Here is a 15,771-nt window from a genome sequence, read left to right on the forward strand (position 1 = left end):
ACTTGAATTATAGATGTAGATGGATATTAGATGGATATTAGTCACTGGCAAGTGAATGCTTTAATTAATATGAAAGAACATAAAATTTGGTGTAAGTGAAACACAGTGTTTAACATTCAGTGGGGAAACTGGATGCTCTGATCTCAGCGTGCAAATACATTTTTATTTGCGAGATTTTGAAGACAAATTCATAACCGTTAAAACCCAGAGCCACTGATTTAAAAATGCACCCTCATCCTCTTGTTCTGGAGTCTTTGCGATATTGCAAGGCTTATTTAAATTTTTACGTGTGCTTTCTCTGACCTAAAGAAGTTCTGCTCTCAGTTTTTTCAACTTGGCTATAGTATGGCACCCCATAGGATTTAAACTTCCCAGGATTTGGTGTACACAGTTTGTTATTCTAATCGAACCAGGTTAACATTAAGGGACGGTATTTACTCTTTGCACACTAGAAGACTAGAGCCTAATGTCACACAGGCGGACGTATCATACACACATGGTAAAAAGAAACTATGTCCTCTTCCATTTCTAAGGTTTTACATATCCTGACCTAAATAATCAAATTAAAAATGATCTCTGAACCAGGCCTTACATTTAGGTGACTACAATCTCATAACACACTGCATTGTGTCATCATTTATTCAACAACAACTAAGGCAAAATGCAAAAGCAGCTTGTGATAAATTAAGTCCGCCATCGTCAACCCTGGATCGCCTTGATGAGGCGTTTGTGCTGATTTGCTGTTTTTGGTTTTGCTCAAACATGGTGTCTTGCATTAAGGCCACACATCTCTACTTTGGTCTCATATATTCAAAGGATATTGTTCCAGAAGTGTTGTGATTTGTTCAGATGCAACTCTGCAAACACAAACTGTGCTGCCATGTTATTTTAAGATAGAAAAGACTTTTCCTGGCAACCATTCCAGTCAAGTCTTACTTGTTCAATCTTTTTTCTAAATGTGCTGTCATGAACTTTAACCTGCTGAGGCCTTTAGAGTCTGGATGTTGCTCTTGGGTTTTTTGCTTGTCTGACCTTGGGGTGAATTTGCTGACACGTTCACTTCTGATTTGCAAATGTCTTGAATGTTTTCCACAGCTGAATAGTCTTTCTCACTCCAGAGTGGAATCACAGACTTTAGATTATTAGAAAATGGCCTTATAATCTTTTCCCAGATTCTCTAAGACCGGGCATTGTGTTAACAAACACTGAAATGCTCCAGAACAACAACCCAGCAAACTTACAAAGACAAAGATGATCACATAATTATCTTCATCTCTGCTGGAAGCATCAAGGATGTACTCAATTTTCATGCACTGCTTCTGCAGTTTTTATTACTTTTTATTCAGTAAATAATTATTTTTATATCCTGATATTTTAAAAAGTGAAAACTTTGCTCAAAGTAAATTCCCCTTTTTTACTGAAACTCCATCGGATCCTTCACTTGAAATCGCTAAAACACTTTCAGCTAGGACACCAAATAAAACTGTTTTATCCTCCTCTGTGATTCTGTTTGTTGCAATAACTACAGTAATATGAGTTCCTGATGAAATTGTGAAGAAGAGATTTTTTAACACTTTTCCCACAGCAGTGATTCACTCCACAGACCACTTTTAAATCCCCCCTGGTGTATTCAATTTGGACACATCATTCTCTGCCCGTCCAGCACTCCTTCCACAGTGAATCCCTTCTTCACCTTTGACCATTTACATTGCTTATCTCATCATATTCTCTTCTGGGTTTTTATAAATACACACCTGTCAAGTCCTGTTATAGTCCATCTTTTTTATTAGAGTGACTTTACGCTAATAAAACAGACAACATATTAATATCCTGAAGTCTCTAAAAAAAGCTGAAAATGTTTAGCACAAAGGATCTTTTCTAGTATTGTTGGCAAGAGATAAAGAAAAGTCATTCTTTTCCAATTATCCCAGAAAACATTATGTGGCATTACCTCAGAGCCTTATTTCTCTGCCCTACTGTGGGTAGATAATGACAGCACGGCAGCCAGACTGGAAGTTGCCTGTGAAAATCTTTCTCACAAAATGTTTTACTTTACAAAAGAGCTATCCTCTGGAGATGTGTCACTGCTGTCATCAACTTTTTTGCTCAGATTTTATGGCTTCGCAGTTCATCTCTGTTTTTATCAGATGAACGATGACTGTAAATTACCATGCATGGCATATTGACAAAGCCATTTGGAATCCTTATGGAGAAAAAGTAGCATCTTACGGCAGCAGGCACAGCGATTGGGTGGCTGGAGTGATCAACAGGCAGATGATAGAGAGGGGAGAATTTAAGAAAAGAGAGGAAAACACTGGAAATAAGTTTGTTTTTCTTTGGCATATCTCTGGCTGCATATATGAAGTCACACTTGATGCTGGGACGAGGCGAAGTCACCGAGGTAGTTAAACAACTCCTTGGTGGCAGAACCCCTGGTGTTGATGAGGTCCGCCCCGAGTTCCTGAAGGCTCTGGACGTTGTAGGGCTGTCCTGATTGACACGCCTCTACAATGTTGCGTGGAGATCAGGGGCAGTACCCCTGGACTGGTAGACTGGGGTGGTGGTCCCCATCTTTAAGAAGGGGGACCGGAGGGTATGTTCCAACTACAGGGCCATTCGATCCCTATACAACCGTTGCAAGAGCTTGGTTCGCATTGCCGGCAATAAGTCGGACTCGTTCCCGGTGGGTGATGGGCTCCGCCAGGGCTGCCCTTTGTCACCGATTCTGTTCATAATTTTTATGGACAGGATTTCTAGGTGCAGCCAAGTGGCGGAGGGCTTTCACTTTGGTGGCCTCAGAATCTCATCTCTGCTTTTTGCAGATGATGTGGTTCTGTTGGCTTCATCGGGTGATGGCCTCCAGCTCGCACTGGAACGGTTCGCAGCCGAGTGTGAAGCAGCGGGAATGACCTCCAAATCTGAGGCCATGGTTCTCAGCCGGAAAAGGGTGGAGCGCCCACTCCGGGTCGGGGATGAGTTCCTGCCCCAAGTGGAGGAGTTCAAGTATCTCAGGGTCTTCTTCGTGAGTGATGGGAGAAGGGAGCTGGAGATCGACAGACAGATTGGTGCGGCGCCTGCAGTGATGCGGACGCTGCACCGGTCCGTCGTGGTGGAGAGGGAGCTGAGTGTAAAAGCGGAGCTCTCAATTTACCAGTCGATCTATGTCCCTACCCTCACCTATGGCCACGAGCTGTGGGTAGTGACCGAAAGAACGAGATCGCGGATACAAGCGGTGGAAATGAGCTTCCTCCGAAGGGTGGCTGGCCTCTCCCTTAGAGATAGGGTGAGAGGTTTGGCCATCTGGGAGGGGCTCAGAGTAGAGCCGCTGCTGCTCCACATCGAAAGCAGCCAGCTGAGGTGGTTCGGGCATCTGACAAGGATGCCTCCTGGGGTTGGTGTTCCAGGCATGTCCCACTGGGAGGAGGCCCCGGGGCAGACCCAGGACACGCTGGGTGTCCTGAAATTATATCTCTCGGCTGGCCTGGGAACTCCTTGGTGTTCCCCCGGATAAGCTGGAGGAGGTGGCTGGGCCCCCGCGACCCGGGGTATGATAAAGCGGATGAAGATGGATGGATGGATCGTTGGATGTGACTTTTTCACATTATTCTGGAAAGGTTATGGCCCACTCTTCCTGAAAGCGTTGCTTTGGGCACATTTGTTTATGTAGAGGTGTCTTAAGGTCCTGACACAACCTTTAAATCAGACTGAGGTCTGGACTTTGACTGGGCCATTCATGGCCATTCTGTTGTAGATTTGCTTGTGTGCTCGGGATCATTGCATGACCCATTTTGGCCAAGCTTTAGTTGTCAGACAGATGGCCTTACATTTAATTCTAGAATACTTTGTATACAGAGGAGTTCAACCCAATGACTGCTGCGTGCCCTGGTGCTGTGGCTGCAAAAAAAAGACCAAATTTTCAATCCTTCACCAGTTTGCCTGACAGTTGGCATGATATGTTTCTACTGTCATGGTGTGTTTGGCTTTTGCCAGGCATGGCAGTGTGCATTATGGCCAAACAGCTTCAAGCTGTTCTTTCTGTCCAAGGGACATTGCTCCAGAAGTCTTTTAGTTTGTTCTGATGTAACGTTGTTAAGCCTCCACGTTCTTTTTACAGAGAAGATGGTTTCTCCTGGCAGCTCTTATGAAAAAAACCCTATTTGTTCAGTCTTTTTTTCATTTTTTACTGCTATGAAAGTTTAATATTCAACATGCCGGTGCCAACAGAGCATGTGGAGTGTAGAGCTTAGATTTGAGTGGGTTTGTTGGGACATCCACTTTTTGAAAGATTGCTGCACACCTGGAAGCTCCAGACCAGCAAACTGCTTAAACTTCTGCTTTTATAGAGGCGCTCACACTTGCTTATAATCATTTAATTAAGTGCATTAATTAAGCATCACTTGGCTGCTGTTTAACTTCTCAATTCCTCTGAAAGCAGGAAGAATGTACTTTCAAAGGCATGTGTCAGCCACACTGTAGCTCACTTGTTTTTTAATCATTTCATTCTTCAACCCTATTACCAAAAAAAGAGTGTTGCTATGTGCAATATAACTCAAAAGATTCATTTTTAGCAAATCAGTTAAAATGTAAAAATAAATTGAAATATTTCCAATTAAGCAGGTCTGAATTTAAGAAATTATATACATTTATGTCTAATTCAAATTTGTTGCAGATTTTTATAAAAAAAACCAAAAACAAAACAAAAAGAAACGGAGCATCGTTTGCTAAAGCTGCATTTTGTTATAATGTAAACAACAACAAGAGTCTGAGTGCTAAGTTGGCCGGCTTGCAGTCTGCATATAAAAACATTTGGCACAATATCAAAATAAAAATAATATATAGCAAAGCCACAGAAATTCTTCACCATCGAGTATACTTTTTTTTTAAAGTTTACCTTTAAAACTACTGTAATTAGTTTCATCAGTTCTCAGACACATAGTGTTCTTACAAGATGATGTGATGCCATCCATGATAATTATTCAGACGTCCCAAATTACAAATAAAATGAAACTATGACATTTGAATAAATATTTGTACGGTTTCCATTGAAATATTGGAATTATTGAAGGTATTGCATGATTCTTTAATGAATAAATGTATATCTAGGTTGAGTCATTTTGCTTTTGCTGTAAGGATGCAAAGATACCATTGCTTGAACAAAAGAATAATGTACCACACAGGTTATCAGTCTGTATAGTTTTCAGTTTTACATGATAAGTAACTTGTTAATAAACACTGTTAGCAGGCCTCATTGTATGTTTCTAATGGTGAACCAATCAAAAGCATTTGACCCATGGGCCTGTGTGCGTCCTTATAGCACGCTGACTATCATAATCTATCCCTTATTTGAAGCAGTAAGTGAAACATTACCACTGATGGAGCTGCCTGTGATGAATTTGCCATTTTCATTCACCATTTTCTTCATTTAGAAAAATGCTCCATGCAGCGATGATAATCATGTATTATGTTCTGGACAGACGACAATGACTGAGACATGTAAGTGACAAATGTGACAGACAGATATGGATTGCAATTTGTCATTGTAAAACATGTTATTTAACTTGCCTCTGAAGCAAATTTACTAGATTTCTTCTTCTTAGTACAAAGATGACTACTAAAAAAAACAATAATCACAGTAGTGGGCTAAAAGAAAACAAAAAACATAAATAAAAAGAAAGAAAGAAAGAAAGAAAGAAAGAAAGAAAGAAAGAAAGAAAGAAAGAAAGAAAGAAAGAAAGAAAGATGTATTGTCTAAAGCAGTTACTTATAGTCTGTTCTGATTGGTGTATCTCTGCAGTCCTATTAAGACTTGTACCAGCAAATCTCCAAGATGTATTTGTTTGAATGGATTATAAGGTTTGAAATATCTGAAAGCACCTTTTGTTACAATATGTAGATGTTTTTAATTTAACTTTTTGAAATAAAACCAGTCTGTTAGGGAAAACCATTTGCATACAAGAAGAACTTTAGTATTATGTGATATTTAATCTTCATTAGATAAGTTAAATGGGTTTTCTCTCTCTCTCGTTTGCACTAAATGCAGGCAAACGGGGGATTGCGAGGACATCAAGACAGAGAGAGTGCAGGTCCCGAGTATTTTTTTTTGTTAGGGCTTTCATGTGTGGATAGAAGAGGAATGCACAAGTGTAATGACACCACCACCTAGAGAAGGTGGGGGGCACTGTCTGGCTATTAGAAACGGAAAGGCATTTAGAGTGTGTGCGTGTGTATGTGTGTGAGAGACAGAGTGGGGGGCAGAGAAAGGCTGAGATAAGTTCAGCACCACGGACAGAGCATTAGAGCGCTGGCCAGGAGAAACCAGTTCAGGGATTTGAGATGTGCACTGTCATGCCTTCTTGAACTCCTGAAGGATTTGCTGTCCGCTACATCCGCACCCATTCGTGTCGTCCTTTGGACGGTGGAAACTCGGCTGCTGTTTTGTTGTAGTCGCTAAACAAGGGAGGTGAGAGAGCTGCAGAGATAAGTGCGCTCTCTTTGCTAGCACAGACCAGTCTGTGTTTTGGCGCCATCCTTACATCATCTCTTTATTGGGGAGAGAGAGAGGGAGAGGGAGAGAGAGAGCGCGCGCGAGAGAGAAACTCCGTGCAGCCGGGCTCCTATCCGCCAGTCCTCAACTGAGAAGCGAGACTGACGGACCGACTGGCGTTACAGCCACTCAGCTGTGTGTTCCCCTCTCCCGCTCTCCTGCGCCCACAGCAGCCGTGAAGATGCGCCGGCACCGTCCTGCCCAGGGACTGACGTTGTTATTGCCGGTGGTTTTATGGATTTTCTGTCATGTCAGCGGTGTGCACGGAGCTCTACCAACAACCCGTAAGTTGTTCTTTTCAGTATTTTTGAAATGGTCTTCCAGGGCTGTTTGGGTGAGAGTGGGAATGGGTGAGAAACAAACGATCTGCCTGTGGAGAGAAGCGGCACAGGTAGAGGTTTACGGCTACGTTAGTAGTGCCGGGCGACAGAGGCAGTGAGAGGCAGAGGTTGAAGCGGGGTCGACTTTTGAGTTCAAGCCTAAACGTGTTAGCGCTTTAGGGTCTGTGGTGCCTTTATTTTTGGCGCACGGGATTTTTATGACCGCTGAGATGTTTAATTGCGTTTTTTTAGGGGACTCCAGAAATTACTTGAGTATTGAGGGATAGTCACAGAATTAGTGAATGGCATTTAAGTTTGGCAGTAGTGGTTTGCTGTTTATTGTGGAGTCCCAGTCATCAAAGTGGACCCGAGAGAAGAACAGTTGGAAAACGGTTCAACTTCCAACAAACGGTTCCCCCCCTCCTTTTTATTTTCAGCGCTTTCCTGTTTTTTGATGTTCTGTAAGAACATTACATTTGGTTTTAGACTATTGCGTTTGCATAAAACAATCCAAGTAAAGAGATTTTGCTGAATGCCCATTTTCTTTTAAAAAGAGTTGTGGTCTAATAGGGCTAAGCTGTAACTCTCAACAACTAAGGGTGCATTGATTTGAATGGTTTTATCTACTTGTAGGGTCTGATTTAGTTTTTTTATGGTGTGCAGTTTGCATTCTGATTAGACTCTCCATCAAGCTCACTGGTCTCAGCATATTAAAGCCTAAGCCTTTTTTTTAAGGTCATTGGAAAACTTAGATGATTAGCATTCCGCTTTTATTTGCTCCCCCCCCCCCCCCGTAAAGCCGCCACTTCACTGCTTAATTCTTGGAACACTTGATGAAGGCTTCTATTCGATCCACGCAGTAATTTCAGTCTTGAGAGTTTGTTTAAACATTGCCCGGTGTTGCATTTGTTCTTCACTCTAATTGTCACTGTCACTGACATACTCCAGGAATTCAGTGTTTATATTTTATGAACATATCGACCGCAGTTGTTTCTTTTTCTACTTTTATAGTATACTGAAGTAACTGCGTGTCTGACAGTTTTGATATAGAATGCGTTATTACTGGTCTTATCTGATTTTTATTTATTTATTTAACTTGGATTATCCAGCCTTGGTTTAGTGGCATTGCGATCTTGCTGACGGTGACAGAGCCGATACTCTGAGGGTTCAGTGTAACTGATTCCCCCCGCGATCGCAAGGGCTTCTCAGGTCCTGGATGGATGTGCCCGTGGACGCGCCTCATTAATCATCCCATCTGACAGACAACAACGGAGAGACGCTACCGCGAGTCGCTTGAGCAGGGGTACGCGCGCGAAGCAGTGTCAGAGAGCGTGACGGGAGGCAAAGGATACCTGGAGAGTTGGAAGAGTTTGCCTGTGCGTTTCTCGCGCACAAAGCTTTCGTTAATAAGAGCGACCTCACAACGATCAGGTGTCATTGTGGCAACGCTTGATAAGATGTGGAAATCCAGAGTCCTCTTACTCCCGTCACCTGGAGGGTCTGACCGGGGGAGCCTCGCTATATCTGAGAGGACAGTGTCTCATTAAAAGTTAGATTTCAGATCGCTTTAAAAATGTATCAGCCGCCACCTCTTACATTTTCCTATAATTAGTGAGTGAGAATGTGTTTTACCATTTATCTAGCGCCTTTAATATTATAATGCAAACATGTGCAAGTCTGTAAGTGTTTCCAGTGTACATTAAGCATGTGTGTTCTGTGTAAGACAAAAAAGCGACGGAAGGATTTTTTCCCCTGTTCATGCAGGTTTATATTCATTTGCATGTTAGTTGTGAATTCATCTAAGTTTTCACAAATCCAAGTTGAATCAAGTCTTTTTTTCTTTCTTTCTTTTTTAATCGGGCTGGTACATTCACACAAGTCCTCGGTCTTACTTTAAAGGAAGATAGATGATAATCTGTGAATTGTACACTCACCATAGAATTCGACAGATCAGAAACAGAAAAACATTGAAAAACAGCAAAGGTGGTCTGAAGCCAATGCAATGGAGATGATAAAGTGATACGCTGAAAAACACAAGGATATGCTCCAAGAGGACATCCGGCAAGTGTTACCAAATAAGATAAGACAGAGCCAAATGGCCTTCTTGCTACCGTGAAAACCTGGGAGCAGGGCAGACTGCACAAACACATAGACACACAAAAACCACAAAAAAGGGAGACAGACACAAACAGTTGAGAGCGAGAGAGGAAGAGAGAGAGGAGTAGTGATCAGACTCCTGGAGGATCAAGATTCAGCTCCAAAAACATCTGGACCGAAGCACTGACAGCCAAGGGAGAGAGCGATGCCTCAAGGATGGATAGGGGTCTGGTAGCAGCAAGCACAAGCGAAACAGGAGTAAATATAACCAGGCAATCCAGTGAAAAGTTAAGAGGAAACAATGATTTTAAGTGTGGATTTAAAGCCCTGAAGGGAAACAAACAGGGAGGTTATTTCAGAGGAAGGGGGATGTGATTGGTTGGCTGTGAAGCTGGCTGATTTCTTATTAACTCTGGGGCCAGACACATGCCCTATTATTGCGTCCTCTTGCAGCGCTTAGTGCAAACATTTACAAAAAGGGAAGCTTCATGCTGTCTCATGAAATAAAGTGTTTCATTTTTCTATCATTTTATTGGGTTAGGGTTAGAATTACGGTTATAATTAGATGAACATGCATGCACAAATATAGATACAGTAACTCAGAAATACATATAAGATGTACACTCAGCCATCAGATACATGCAGTGGAAGAAAAATGGGTTATGTCTGTCCTTGGTGTACTTTAGTGGTATCCTCTACTGAGCTGTCACTGTGCAGTATGTAAATCTGTTGTTGATGTACTGTGTCAAGGCAAGGTCTGCCTACCATAATGTTTCATTATCATTTCATAACCAATCAGACTTTAATTTTTCTCTTTACCATATTTTTTTCTGATTAAGTTGGTTCACACAGAAAATTCACGACTGGATTATTTGCTCAGTGTCCATATACAGTGCTAACATACTTAAATATATTTTATATGCACAGGTATTTTCCTTGGCTGTAAAATATTCCAAGAAGAGCTTGTTTTATTTAGCTTTAAAGGTTATAATTTTAATTAATTCGCTTTGAACTCTCTGGCGCTCCTTTGCAAAGCTGCTATTCATTACTCGCATAGTAAAGGACAAGAATTAAATTTTTAAGAGTCACAGCACCAGTGTGTAAAACGTAAAGGATGTGCCTTTAAGTCAGTGTGTTGGTGGGACTCTGGGTGGTTAAATGGGATGCCCCTAGAGCCTGTCTGATATAGAATCAGATTAGCCTTTTCTCATCTCATTAAGCTTGCCAGGCCATTTGACATAGACATCAGTCTGGTTTCACCTCCAGGGCAACAAGTCAGGGTCTCCTGTTCTTCAGTATACATATATAAAAAACAATATAAAGCCAAATGGTGACATTTGCACACAGAAGTGTTCTTGTGTGAGTGTGAATCACTGGCAGTTTTTCCAGGTTCTGGTCCAAACAAATCATTTGACACTGGAAAAAGAAATTTAGCTTTTTTCCACTCAAATAAATGATTGCATTTCCATTCTCTTCTACTGGGATATAGAGTGAATATGGTTATAAAAGCAAACCCTTTAACCACCACATGGGTCAACTTCTTGCCAATTCTCTGTCTTGTTTTTGTGTTTGTGTGTCTGAGATGGCTCCCATTAGGAGGTGATAATGATAGGATTAAGGCTGCAGGAAGCAGACTGGTTAGGCTCAGATTAGAGCAGCACTACACTTGCTGTGTAGCTATGTTTGGCCCTTGGATATTTATATGTGTGCACCTGCCTGTGTTTTGGGAATGTGTGTGTGTGCGTCCACATTTGTGGATTAATCATGCACTGAGACAAGTGAACCAGAGCTAGGAAATAAGGTGTGGATGTTAATTGCACTGCTGTTTCTCTGCTCTACCCCCTCCATCTAAATTGCTGCCTTCCACCTGCTTTTTTGCTCCTTTGCACTTCCTTGATTGCTTATCCTCCTTTTCTAATTCTCTTTGTAGCTCTTCCTCTACCTTTACACCTACCTTTATGCCTCCTCAACAAAATCTAGCAAAAATAAAAAGCAAGTCATCTCCTATTTTTCCACTGCCTCAACCCTACCTGTAACTGTAGTGATTCATCTCTCTCACCCCTACATTACTCCAAATTCCTCAGTCTTTCTCTCATCATTTTTCCTACATGTACATGCCCACTTCCCACACTTGTATTTTATCCACAAGAGAACATAGAAAACATATAAAATATTTAAGCTAAGATAATGTACAATTTTAAGAAAATTAAGAAAACTTAATTAGCTCATTTTTAATGTGATGGGAGCAACACATCACATAAAAGATGTGACAGGGCCAAGTTTACAACTGTTAAGGATCCCCCCCACACACACACACACCTTTAACAACAGTCTGCAAACATCTGGGAACTGAGGAGACCAGCTGCTGGAATTTTGGGAGAGGGATGTTGTTCAATTCTTGTATAGTATACGATTCTAACTGCTCAGCAGTCCTGGGTAGGGCTGGGCTATATCATACTCTTCACGGTAATACCAAGATAATTTTGGGCAACGATAGAAAAATGAAATATTGCGATAGAATATGGGTAAAACGCGCATGCGCAGTGCCTTTATTATCATACGCACACGTCGGAAAAAGCATGGCGGCGAAAGCAAATCGTTGAATGAAACGGATGAACCAGAATTGGTTTGTAAAAATGCTGCAACTTCAGTGGTGTGGAACTGGTTTTGCTCTTGTCCGTCAGACACAGAACAAAGCACTATTTTTGGTAGCGCATGCTAGCGGGCCGTCGTTATTGCCGTGTTTTTTTGTAAAATACGGCACACTTAAAATCAATCCTTTGATTTTTCTGAAAATCGACAGTGCCCCTTATAATCCCGTGTGCCTTATGTATGAATTCTGGTTGTGTTTACTGACCTCGAAACGATTTTATGTCGTACACGGCCCTCGAAAATTTGTCAAATGTTTTACTACGACTTTGCTAAGCTACGAACCCGCACCGCTTGATGGATTGTTGGAGCATTACAGCTATCGTAGGCAGGAGCATCGCAGAGTGATACGTACTGTGCTTCAACATAATATTACCGTATTGTGTGTGTATAACCTCTTTTTAAGTTTTGTGGATAATATGCATAGCTATGCTGAGGATATGTCGGACAATTTCCACTGGAAATGCCTTTTGGTTAAACTGTCAGCAAGGAATTTGCATTTGCACTGTTAAATTTTTATATAACTTTAATTCACATAAAACAGCTGCTTGTTTAAGTGAAAATACATTGATGTTTTTTTTTGCACTAATAAAGTTGTGGAGTTGTAAAGTATTTTGTCTAGTGTCAATTATATCGTCAGTTATATCGTTATCGCAAATTTTCAAATGTATATCGTGATAAATATTTTTGGTCATATCGCCCTGCTCTAGTCTGGGTCTGGGTCTTTACCATATATTTGCTTCATGATGCACTAATTACCTTTCAGTGTAGACAGTGTCTTCCCAGATGTGCCAGCTCCATAGGCACTAATGCATCCCCATACCATCAGAGATCCAGCCTTTTGAGCGGAGTGCTGATAACAAACCATAAGATCCCTCTCCTCTTTAGATTGGAGATAACGGGCATCAGGTATTGATTTTCAGTCTCATCCCTTGCACACAGAAATTTCTCCAGACTCTCTGAATCTTTGAACAATTATATTTTATAAATATCAATATGAATTGATAACGATGAGTTATTCAAACTGTTTAGAATTTTACTGTGATGAGCATTATTCTGGAAAGACATAGCATGCATGGCTGACACTGCTGTAGGTACAACTGATCTAGATTTGTTATTTCTTCAGTGTTATGCATTCCTCTTTTGAAAAAAGCATAGCAATCATTTGACAACGGCAAACTTGTTTCTTAGAAACTAATTTATTTCTGACACTGTAGCTCATTCCTGACACCTTGTTTTCCCCTCCCACAATGCTATTTAGTAAGCAACACTCTGCTGGAAATGTTAAAACATTTTAATATCAAGTGAACAATAGCTGCAAGTAGATTTAGTTAAACAGGAAACTGGTGGGGGAAAGTAGGTAGAGGAAGGTTTTAACATTACAACAACCTGAACAGCTCACATAATGTAGTAAATGCCACAAGTTTGCTGAAATTTGATTGCTACAGAATAATAAATATGTATTCTTCTTTCTGCATGGCCAAATTTCTTCTGTTTTCATGTGCTTGTAAAGCGTCAGACTTTCTAATTACTTCAAGGTTGAGATGAAAATATAGGTGGTCTGGATTCCACTGTGCAATATATTCAAACATGTATTGTCAAAATATTAGCATTCATGGGCTAAAATAGAGGCTTTCTTATTAATATCACAGTTCATGAGACTAACAAACATGTATAAGTAAAAACTGGCCCAGAACTGCTGCATTTTCTGCTCTTACCTTCAGCTTTATTCTCAGACTGGTGTGTCACTTTCCTCGACGAATTGAAATTTCTCTCTTGGAAGGAATGCTACTGCAAGGCTATCAATTTTTCATCATGGGAGCAAGGCCACAGTGATACAAATATGCACTGACAAGTCATACTACATAATTCCCCTAACAATGTCAGTAACGTAACATGGACAAAAGCACACACACACCATGCAGCTCACATACACACTACCATTGTCCCCTCCCCTCTTCAGGCACACAAACTCGCACTGTTCATTAAACATTATTAACTTCAGATGTATTAATTGCAAATGAAACCCATAATACGGAGTGCAGTATGATAATTATGTAATTCTGCTTCTCTGGGTACAAATTGGAGCATTCATGCTTCACTGTATGTAACACTGCAGCTCTATGTGTCTGCATGTGTAAATGTGCAGAATCAGAAAGTTATTCTAGTGGAATGTGTTCTTATTAGAAGCCATCAGAATCTGTCCACCTCATTTGACAGCAGTCTCTGAGTTGGAGATTAGACTGGCAAGGCAAAAGGGAGGAAAGAGAAGGACAAGAGACGAAGCACCACGATGAGAAAAGTGACAAGGATGAAGAACGACACCTCAAGGAAAGATGGTCAGGAAGCAAGGATTTTCTCTGACACCTTGCCATTAAAAATGATCATTGTTATTGTAAGCTGTAGCAGCATCAAAGTGCAGCAGTTGCATTAGTCAGAGAATAGGACAGTGATACTCCAATTCCCTTTGGTGGTGCCCACTATCGAATTAATTCTTTTCAAATTAAAAAGTCACTTTATCATTGACTTCATGTAATCTATAAACCAGGAAGTCCCAAATAAATTATCTTTTTTTAATAAAACAAATACTGTTTACAGAAAAATGGCAGATAAATTAAAGGTCTAAGAATGCAACTTTATTTTTAATCTGATGTTCTCAACATAGAAGAAATAGTAAGCATCTTCAGTCACTCATGGCGATTAAGCAACTGAAAATCCAGTAAATTATTTTTCCAATTTGTAGTCTAAGTATGCAGTTTATCCTAAACTGATTTTTTAAAGCTTTTTCTTTTTTTCTTTTTTTTTTCTTTTTTACATTTTATTGCAAATGTTTTTACTGTTGAAGACGTATTGGGAGCTACAGGAGTCTCTCCTGACTGATTCTAATGCGTATAATCTCTGAGTTTTTATTACCTGTGTACAGCTCATAGATGAATTATGTGGGATTTACCAATTAGCTTTTAGAGAAATGGTGCTTTGCCCTGTTGGTCAATTGAGAACCATTGTTAGTGCAGAAAACTTTTAGAAAAATGACATGTGCAGCAACACATGCTACAAACAGTGACATAGGATTAGCCTACACAGGTCCACAAAAAAAAGCTCTGCATGATATTTTGACCACATTATTAAATTTTTTAACTATTAATTAATTTATGTAAGTCATAAACATTCCCAAAATGTAACTTCTTAAAGACAGATTTCATATAACCAGAATAAATCACATGAAATCTGACAGTATCAGTAGCAATCTCCTAAACGGTAACTTGAGTTTGAAAAGGCAAGCCTTAAGCTAAGTGAAACTGCACGAACTTATTTGATATATCTTTAAACAGCCACGCATTCATGTCTGTTCATTTTAAAATATTTTCCATATCAATTTGAAGGATTGAATTAGATTTAGTTTATTGGCAACACATACTCTTTTTTTGTTTATTTTGCTGGGAACTAAACAAAGGACTGGATATTTCCCCAAAAAAGCATAATATGGACTCGAATTCCAGTTTGCTTTAGCCTCATATGCAGTAGGATCACTTAGAGGGAGATAATATGTAGATAGGGAAAGGCTCTTGGCCCTAGATTAATCCTGGCAAAATGCCATAATTGATTTGTTCTAGACAAAGCAAAGTGTCAGGAAAAAGCAGTTAAAAGCATTGCACTGTACCTGAACTGACCCCATATGACCAGAGTCAAAACAACGGTGTCAGAAAGAGCACTAACAGCCGTCCCTGTGAGTAGCAGGAAAAAGCTTTAGACACACCGGCCAGAGTAGTGTTGTACCCCCTGCATATGTTCTTGAACAGCACACAGTGGTAAGAAGACTATCGGTGTCACTAGTTCAACAACACGTACATGATCACTAGTAGAGATGGCACGATACCACTTTTTCATGTCCGATACCGATATGAATCCGATATAGTGTTTTTTTTAATCAACAAACCTGTTTTTTAAATATCTTGCGGCATTTTGTATAAGTTCATACTCAAGTTTAAAACAACAACTACACTAAAGCTATTCTGTTATACCTGTATGCAAAAAATATATTTCATAGTTCAGCAATACTGATCAATAGAGCTGGGCGATATGAGATTTTTTCATATCACGATATGTTTTTTTCATTTCAGGCGATAACGATATCTATCACGATATAAGCCAAATAACTAT

General features: G+C 40.3%; 1 protein-coding gene across 2 annotated transcripts in view; it reads left to right on the top strand.

Annotated features, from left to right (window-relative positions):
- Positions 1-6,292: 6,292 nt before the first annotated feature.
- Positions 6,293-15,771, top strand: part of cntnap2a (contactin associated protein 2a) — a 388,888-nt gene continuing 379,409 nt past the window's right edge. For both annotated transcript variants that reach the window (XM_076888097.1, XM_076888098.1), the window contains exon 1: positions 6,293-6,828. In XM_076888097.1, the coding sequence (XP_076744212.1) occupies positions 6,726-6,828 (103 nt within the window). In that variant the 5' untranslated portion in view covers positions 6,293-6,725. The remainder of the gene's footprint in view (positions 6,829-15,771) is intronic.

The sequence above is a fragment of the Maylandia zebra genome, linkage group LG9 (assembly GCF_041146795.1).
Source record: "Maylandia zebra isolate NMK-2024a linkage group LG9, Mzebra_GT3a, whole genome shotgun sequence".
Lineage (NCBI taxonomy): Eukaryota > Metazoa > Chordata > Actinopteri > Cichliformes > Cichlidae > Maylandia > Maylandia zebra.